Here is a 9,816-nt window from a genome sequence, read left to right on the forward strand (position 1 = left end):
GGAGAAATCAACTTTCCCAGGCTGGCCTCATGGAAGAGGCACTATTTGCGAGACATCTGACAGAAGAGCTTAGTAGTGGTTTATCCGACATTCCTGGACCCACAGCACAGCAGTTTCATATGTAGATCCATAAATAGAAAGGTCTGCAAGAGACAGACTGGGAAGGGCCTTTTATGATATGTCCTTTTGTATTCATCCTGGAAAATCCCATGGACAGAGGAGCCTGGCAGACCAAGGTCCATGGGGTTGCAAAGAGGTGGACGTGACTGAGCGCGCACACATACACACACACACATGCACACATTCATATTGCAAGTGTGGGATCAGATGCTGTTCTGAAAATGTGATATGAAACATTATAAACAGGGAGATGCCCTCGGATGCTAGTGGTGACTGGGATTCCATTTAGAAGGCTATCAGTGTGTGACTGAGTTGTGAAAAAAGGTGTTGGCAATTAGGAAGGAGAGCGGATGATAATTAGGGAAAAATAGATAAATAGAGTAGTGGATCTTCATGGATGATCTATCGAGTGGAGTGTGAGAAAAAAAAAAGGTGTGCTCTTGGTTGCTGATGAGGGCATTTTATTATGTGGCAAAGTCACTACTCAAAAGATGGAAGGGGGAGGGGAGATTGTAATTTCCTTTGTGTAATATCTTAATCGCTTAAAAAGGCTCTGATAATTGATGAAGAATTACCTTGTTTGTCTTGTGCTCTATATAAAGCTTAGCTTGATATGCACTTGGAAAGCATTTATGATGCTTCTTTGTATACATTAGGCTGAAGTTGGGAAGAATTTTAAGTGAAGTTACTGAACTATATTTCATAAACCATCGGTTCATCTACAATGTGGTTTTGTGAAATATCGTTACAACCTGAGGATAAAATAATGTAAAAATGTATGTTGAAGAAGCCTCAACAATCACCTTTCTGCCCACTTCCACGTCTCTGCATACTAAAAATTGATGTATAAACTGAGGGTCAAAATAAAATGTTGGTTTTATCACTAATAAAGTTGGAATAAAAAGGCAAGAGAATATCCTAATTTTCTCCCTCCAAAACCTTGGAACCAGTGACATCTTAATTTGCCCTCCCCCATCCGCTAAGGTCTGGGGGAAAGCAGAACACTCAGTTCAGGCAGCTGGTTGCCAGGCAACCCAGGGAGATCTGCCTGCATCATCCAGCAGCCCATCTCACTGGTCTCTCTTCAGCACAAAGCATAAATTAATTTAATATCAAGGACACACTGTACTCACAGCCCAAAATGCCTTCTCTATTCAATTTCTCATCACAGATTATGTCTACATTTTTCAATATAGCTCAACAGAAGAAGCTCTAAAGTAAGCACTCACAATAGTGTGAAAACGTGCCAAATAATATACTGCCAACAAAATTAAATTTTATATGAATATCAATTCTGAATATGAATTTTCTTATTAAAATTTCATAAAAAATTAAATATAAATATGAAATATCTTTTCATTGTATGTTAAAGGCCAAAGAATTGCAGGTCCAAAATTTTGTCTTTCATTATTTCATATCCATCTTATTCTAAGGCTGAGGGGCTTTATTTGGGGTCATGTTTTTTCTTCCGTGCCTAATGTTTGGGCTTTCTCCTGATGGAATGGGGTGAGGTTCCTTTAGTACTTCCCAATTTTAATTGCCCTAACATGAAATCTTTTAATTAATTTTGACTTTCCTTAGTGGTTTTTTTTTTTCTTCTCAGTATTCAGAAATTTACTATGGTGACCTCAGAGTCTCTAGGTTTTATTTAAAGACAGAAACCATGTGCATTTTATTCACTTCCTAACTATTATATTCTTTATGACTCCATGGGCTGTAGCCTGCTAGGCTCCTTTGTCCTTGGGATTTTCCAGGCAAGAATACTGGAGTGGGTTGCCCTTTCTTCCTCCAGGGGATCTTCCCGACCCAGGGATTGAACCAGAATCTCCTATGTCTTTTGCACTGGCCGGTGAGTTCTTTACTACTGAGCCCCTGGGGAAGCCCCAACTATTGTACAGTTCTTAACTATTTACACATGATCAGTAAATATGTGTTGACTTAATAACACATACTCCAGTATATGCTTAACCTATTAAATTCTATTTCTTTTGAGGTTTGTGTTGAAGTACAGTTTTTCTACCTCACCTTACCAACAGAGTACCCACATGAATAACTGTAAGCCATGTCTCCCCTGAGAACGTATCCTCCCCTCTGCACAGGCGCTGTTGTTGTTGTCACTAAGTCACACCCTACTCTTTGCAACCCCAAGGACTGCACTCTTCCATGCCCACCCACTACAAATCTCCCCACTCTGTTAAGGGTTTGCTATTTAATTGCCTATTTAAGTGAGCTTAAGGCAAAGTTATTTCCTATCATGTGCTTACAGGTGACAGTTTAAAGAGAATTATGGAGTTAATATGTTATCGGACAAAGCCACCATGTTTAGAAGTCTTCTAGTCCCAGGCCATTTGTCCTCAGGACCTCTGGCTAGCACAGAGTACAGGAAATCTTGTGTTGCAGAAGATGTGAAATCCCAAAACAGCCCAGATGGTGTAAGAGGGTAGACTGAGAATAAGTGGTGCATGAGATGGAGAAAGAAAATTTTGATGTGGTCCCCTAAGAATTCTGGGAAACAGTTCCTTTCTAATTCTGCTGCATCTAGTTCAGGAATATACTCATAGGAGACTCCATGGACTGCAGAGTCTAAGATCAATGGCTGAGGACTTTTCAGAGGTCTGAGTTTATTGTGTCCTCTGTCTTGTAATCATATTGTATACTTGTGTAGTACTGAGACAGATGACATATTTCTGCCCCAGACTGAGGTTGTTGATGACACATATATACACAGGGATGGTCTAGTCTTATGTTCTAATGCCCACCAGTCTGGGTCTGAAGGGCATCAATAATATTTCCACAGGTAAACTTAGCCATTCCCATATCATAAACAACCCTGTGTTTAATGGTGAAATTCAAGTCCAAGAACCTTGTGGTTTTTGTCTTGAAAAATGTTGCTGTTGTCTCTGTAATATGTCTATCCTGATGGTCCACTTTTCTTCTATATCCTTACAATAAATACAGGCTGTTATTTGGAGGACTGGTATCCTTGTCTGTTGATTCATATCTAGTGTTTGCAGCTAGCTGAGATCAAGCAACTAGCTGAGCAAAAATAATATGTATTTTAAAATTTGTTTTTAATTGAAGGATAATTGCCTTACAATGTTGTGTTGGTTTCTGCCATACAACAAAGTGAATCAGCCATAAGTATACATATATCCCCTCCATCTTCTGCCTCCCTCCCACTCCCACCATATCCCACCCCCTAGGTTGTCACATAGCACTGAGCTGAGCTTCCTGTGTTACACAGCAAGAAGTTATTTCTTTTTTATTTGTTGGGTCATTCAGCAAGGATTTCATGGCAAGAATAAAATGCCTTTTTTCTGTCCCATTATCATCTCCCATTTGCATTTTTTCCTCTACTCATACTCCCATTTCCCCAACCAGAAGGTTGGTCCACAGTCATGAGGCAGCTCTATAGAGACACAGAATTAGTGCTGGAAGGGAACTGAGACGTGATCTAGTTCAGTTTTGCTATCTTTTGCATTTCCTCTACTAAAAAGCGTTTCTCCTTCCTAATAAGATAAGGTCTTGGTATGTTTATCTTACCCCATGTGATTCCAGCTAACAGCCTTTGTCACATTCTCAACAAGATAGGATCATATATTTTATTCAGTTTGTTAGCGTGACATATTAATATAAATGTATTTTATATACATTTAAATATGTTTTATATTAAAAAGAGAAAGGATAGCTCTCCCTTACAGTAGGAAGTTGGTAATTATAGTAGGAATGATTAAATTAGAAAAACATTATTTGGCAACTACCATAATAATCAATTCTGACAGGAATCACCCATGGAGGTTACAACTATCAGTTTAAACTTTGAGGAGTAACAAGATATTTACATAATCACAAAGTACCCCTCTTTCCCACAAAGATCACAGTTAATTCTGAAAGTAAAATTATAACTTTATTCTTAAGTAATCTGGCAGAAATGATTGGCATTGACCTCACTACTAAAGGGACAAATGTATAGCAAATACCTCCTGATATGATATACTAGGAAGAACAAAACATCATTTATGAGTTTGTCCTGCTCAAAATGCATAACCTGAATTTAATGAGAAGGAAACATCAGACAAACTCAAATTAATGGATGTTCCACAAAATACTCAGACTAAAATATTCAAAAACTTTATTGTCCTAGAATACAAGGCATGACTTAGGAAACATAGTAGATGAACAGAAACCGAACAGAAATGACTATGCAATGCATGATCCTGGACATTTTTTTCTTGCTATAGATGATATTATTGGATTACTAAAACCTAAAATAAGGCTGCAGATTAGCTAATAGTATTGTATCAATGTTAACTTCTTAGTTGTGATAACTTTATTACAGTTATATAAGGAGGTTTCTTATTTTCAGAAAAATGCACTCTAAGTAAGGAGTGTAAGGAAAAGGGGAATTATGTCTGCAACTCATCATGGCAACAACTTATTCTGACTTAGGAAAAAAAGTGTGTGTTTGTGTGTATGTGTATGGGGAGAGAGAGAGGAAGAATTGTAATAAATATAATGATAACATCTTTGGAATCTGAATAAGGGGTATACATGAATTTTTTTGTACTACTTTTGTAACTGTTTTGGAAGTTTCAAATTATCTCTAAATTTATAAAGTCTGTTTGATGAAGCTTTAAGAATGTATCATGAGACTATAAAAACTAGACATTATTTCTTTGTATTTTTTTAAATGTTTAAAAGCTTTTATATGTTTTGTGTCAGAAGCAGTAAAATTTCTGAATCAGAGGTGACCTCTTATGATAAAATACTGAATTATTTTTCTATTTACTGTTTTTATTGCTATGATGACTTGTCTGGAAATTAATGAAATTAATTTTTTTGTACTACTTTTGTAACTGTTTTGGAAGTTTCAAATTATCTCTAAATTTATAAAGTCTGTTTGATGAAGCTTTAAGAATGTATCATGAGACTATAAAAACTAGACATTATTTCTTCGTATTTTTTTAAATGTTTAAAAGCTTTTATATGTTTTGTGTCAGAAGCAGTAAAATTTCTGAATCAGAGGTGACCTCTTATGATAAAATACTGAATTATTTTTCTATTTACTGTTTTTATTGCTATGATGACTTGTCTGGAAATTAATGAAAGTTCTGTAGCATCAAGATCACCCATAAATTCCTCAGTTGGCATTTATAAGTCTGTGGAACAGGAAAAGAACTTATTTGCAAACCAGAAGACCAGGATTCTATTTTTGCTTCTGCCACTAACTAAGGAAATTTCTGTATCCAGGCTCTTAGCCTGTGAACTTGGCCCTTCAATGGAAGGTGAATAATTTGGAAGTGAGTAGAAAGATATGAATAGTTAAAATTACATTTCAAAATACACATTAGGGGAAAACTGTTAGGATAAAATACAAAGAAATTTTCTAGACCGCTGTAACTTTTCAAATGTTTATTATTTTTTAGTATCATTATGTGTTTCTTTGTAGTGACAAGTAGTAAAATCCTTAAAACAAAAAAGTGTGCATGTATTTAAAGAATAGAAGAGTGGAGGCTGTAAAACATAAACCTATTTCAGCATCTGCCCATCAAAGTGGGAGATCAGGCAAGAAAATATGGGAATTTATGTTTAGGGAAATGGAAAGCAATTAACATAAATCCTTGGAGTCTAGAGGAAGAATGAAATGAATGGGATGGGTATGAATGCAGCTGACAGCATCAAGACAAGGCTTAAAGGACAGAAGTGACTACAGTAGATGCCTATTATCCTGGGGTATATGTTCCAAGACCCCCTGTAGGTGCTTGGAACTGCAAACAGTATCAAACCTGAATCTGGTGGCTCAGAGTGTAAAGAATCTGCCTCCAATGCAGAAGACCCCGGTTCGATCCCTGGGTTCAGAAGATCCCCTGGAGAAGGAAATGACAATCCACTCCAGTGTTCTTACCTGGGAAATCCTGTGGGCAGAGGACCCTGGCAGGCTACAGTCCACGGGGTCACAAAGAGTTGGACACAACTGAGCGACTAACACTTTATATATGTTTTTTTCCTATACATACAAACCTATGATAAAGTTTAATTTATAAACTGGGCACAGTAAAAGATCACCTATAACTAATAATAAAATAGAACAATAATAACAATATGCTGTAACAAATGATATATGAATGTGGTCTCCCTCTTGCTCTTAAAATATTTTACCGCACAATTTAATGACTTTTTTTTAACCTAATTAAACACTTATCACACACTATGGTCATAGCTTTTGTAGTTTGAGGTGTGGCAACAAAACTAGTACAAATTTCTTTTTCTTTCTTCACAATTTCTTGGGTATACGATTCATTATTAGTATTATAGGTCACAGCAACTTCAATACAGAACTGATTTTTTTCTTAAGTTGAGAGCTTTATTACTTAAAAGAAGCACTTTATGGCTTCACTATGGCTTATCTGTATTGGCAACATCACTTCTCTTGAGCTTTGGGTCCTTACTGAGTAAAAGAAAGGTTTCTTGAACATAAACACTGTGTTCCTGGGACAGTGATTCATGTTTGTGGCCAGACAGAGCTCGAGTTTTCATCACACTACTCAGAAAGGCTGGCTGTTTAAAACTTAGGAATGATCTGTTTCTGGAATTTTTCATTTAATAGTTTCAGACCAAGGCTGACCTGTGGGGTGACTGAAACCACAGAACTGAAACCACTGAAAATGAAGCTGCAGATAAGGGCGGAACTACTGTAGTTCTCTCTCGGTTAAGAGAACGTTGGAAAAAACAACCTTGCTATAATGGAAGATACTCAGTTTTTTATGTTTATATGAAAGCAATGAGTGAAAATCCAACCATTATTTACATTTTATCCTTTAACACTTGATATGTTTAATATTTCATTTCAGTTGTTGCTAACCTGGAAACAACTTTCGTGTAATTAAGGTTACTTGGTTAATGTCCTCTGGATTTCTAGCCAGAAAAGTCTAGTGACTCCGGAATTGCTTGTCAGATTCAATTACAGTATCTCACATTAGAGATTATTTTACAACAAATTTAGAGCACTGGTGATTGGCATCTCCAACCATGGGAGACCATTGAATATTTTCTAACAGCTCACTCCACATTTGTTGTGATGCTTGTAGTTTCTATTTGGAGAACTTATTTTCAATCATTTGCTTTGATAGATAGGAATTGAAGGCCAGAGAAAGAAGAAAATAATAAATCCATTACAAAAAATACTACTTAACTTCTGAAATATAGCTTTTTTTTTTGAAATATAGCTTTTTTAATATCATTATTATTATTTGTTTTAGTGCATTATTTATTCTCTGGTTCTTACCAAAAGGACTTAAGGTGGCTTACAAGAAAAGTCATAATAATATCTGGTAGATAAAACATAAAAGGAAACAAAATAAAATAAGCAAAAGGAGAATGAGACTATAAAATTTAACAGTTTCTATAATAAACTTACTATTTTTTCCCTTAGCATTAGGGAACCTAGAGATTAGCAGAATCAAAATAAGTTATATAGACCTTATTTTCAATGGAAAGGCAAGTTTATTGCTACCTGAATTTAAATGAAAATTCTAACCAGCTTGCTTTTTATAACAGACAAATCAATCAATGATGTTGTTTTAGAAAAACATGTAGTACCACATTTAACCTTGACTGTTTTTGTTTGTCTTACTATCTTTTTGTTTCCTTTTTTCTTTACAAAACTAAAGCTGATTTTTGTAGTGGCTAATGAGACATGATTCAAGTTAACAGCCTTCCAGTCATCTAATAATACAAGAATATCTGGATCTCAAAGGAATGCATACACAAGGAAAATATTAAAATCAAACCAGACTACACATGAGATAGATCTTACCTTAAATATTACTCAAGTTAGAGTTTTGGTGTTGAGTGAAAGTAAATTGGAGGTTATACCCTACAGAAAGGATATTGAGTTCTGATACTCTGTATTAAGCATGCTTTGCTTGAATTTTTTCCCATTCTCCCTTCCCTTTAGATATATATGGAAATACTTTTAACTGAGATTATGAGAAAGAAAATATGTTCTCTGAACTCTTTCAAAGATTTAACGAGGGAGGAAATGTTAGGGGAAGGGTGGCGGTTCTGGCAGTGAATCCAGGCAGCTCAAGAATAAGATCGACGTCAGTAGTTACTCTAGTAATTATATTTCATTATAAACACAGGAAAATATGAAAGCAGACGTGGCTTTTAAAACTTGGTGAGGTTAAGTGGTAGACCCATTCAGAGTACATTTGATTTCAACATGCCTTGGAAGCTGCAGAAGAGAATTAGTCCTGAGAAAAGGAGAATAAAACTTTGTCCAGCAAAGCTTGAGCTTTTCTCAGTTTTTCTTCAGAGTGAAGCCTCTCCTGGGAAATGCATCCCTCAGAGCTGATTTAACATCCTGATTTCTCAGGCTGTAGATCAATGGGTTCAGCATGGGGGTTACATGATTATTCAATATCTGGATTATAGCGCCAAGCAAGGCACTGGGATTGGGCTGTAGATAGATGATGATGACTGGCCCATAAGCACAGAGAATTGCAGTCATGTGTGCACTGCAGGTTGAGAATGCTCGCTGCCTGCCCTCTGCTGAGCGAAGCTTTGATATGGCAATCCCAATGCGGGTGTAGGAAACAAGAATGAGAAAAAAGCAAATGAGTGACAAAAGGCCAACATTTGTAAAACCTACCCTCTGGGCTAGAGATGTATCCCCACAGGCTAGGGGTAAGATGGCAGGTATGTCACAGAAGTAATAGCTCACCTTGTTAGAGCCACAGTAGGACAGCTGGAAGGTGAGGGACGTGAGGATAATGGCATGGATACAGCCGCCCATCCAGGTCCCCGCGGCCAAGATGCTGCAGACTCTGCGATTCATTAGGACCATGTATCTCAGAGGAAAGCATATGGCAACAAAGCGGTCATAGGCCATCACCGTGTATAGGAAGCACTCAGTACATCCCAGGAAGTGGTAGAAGAAGAGCTGGGTAGCACAGCCCTGAAAAGAGATACCTTGACTCAGCCCTGAAAGGTATGACAGCATCTTGGGAGCAGTTGTTGATGAGAAACCCAGGTCAAACACAGAGAGGTTCGCCAAGAAAAAGTACATGGGGGTATGGAGCCGAGAGGAGGAGATGATAGCCGTGAGGATGAGCACATTTCCCAAGACAGTGCACAAATATAATGATGAGAACAGGAAAAGGAGCACAGTCTCTAGGCCCTCTGTCTCAGGGATTCCCAGCAGGGTGTATTCAGTCACCACTGTGTGATTTCTCATGTTTATGGAAGGAGCAACTCTTGGGTGTCTGTGAAAAGAAATCTGTGGTTAAAGTGAATATATGTGAACTGGCTGTGTTTAAGACAGTAAAATGGAAAAGGAGTAAATAATCTCAATGTAAACAGACTAGTGCTTCCCTTTAGAATTGCCTTGATCGGCCCGCTTCTCTCCATGCTGGATCTCTTTTTGCAGTGCAATTTCTGCTTGCAGTTTCACCAAGAAATCCTTACATGACAACTCTCCTATCTTTCATGCTTCACGTACACAGATAAATTGTATTAATTTTGAATGCTGCTTTGTGATTCTAAAAGGACTAGTTTAAAGATGCAAGAAGGTCCTATCCAAGTTTCCTATACTCACCTGAGACAACTAGGTTACTTTAAATGTCCAAAATCCTTTATGATCTTTTAAGTCACATGGGCTTCCCTGGAGGCTCAGATGCTAAAGAGTCTGCCTGT

General features: G+C 37.2%; 1 protein-coding gene across 1 annotated transcript; it reads right to left on the reverse strand.

The window, feature by feature from the left end:
* Positions 1-8,422: 8,422 nt before the first annotated feature.
* LOC136169225 (putative olfactory receptor 10D4) lies at positions 8,423-9,358 on the reverse strand. Its single transcript, XM_065937032.1, has one exon. It carries the CDS (start codon positions 9,356-9,358, stop codon positions 8,423-8,425), a length of 936 nt encoding a protein of 311 aa, XP_065793104.1.
* Positions 9,359-9,816: the final 458 nt, after the last annotated feature.

Source organism: Muntiacus reevesi, chromosome 5 (genome assembly GCF_963930625.1).
Source record: "Muntiacus reevesi chromosome 5, mMunRee1.1, whole genome shotgun sequence".
NCBI lineage: Eukaryota > Metazoa > Chordata > Mammalia > Artiodactyla > Cervidae > Muntiacus > Muntiacus reevesi.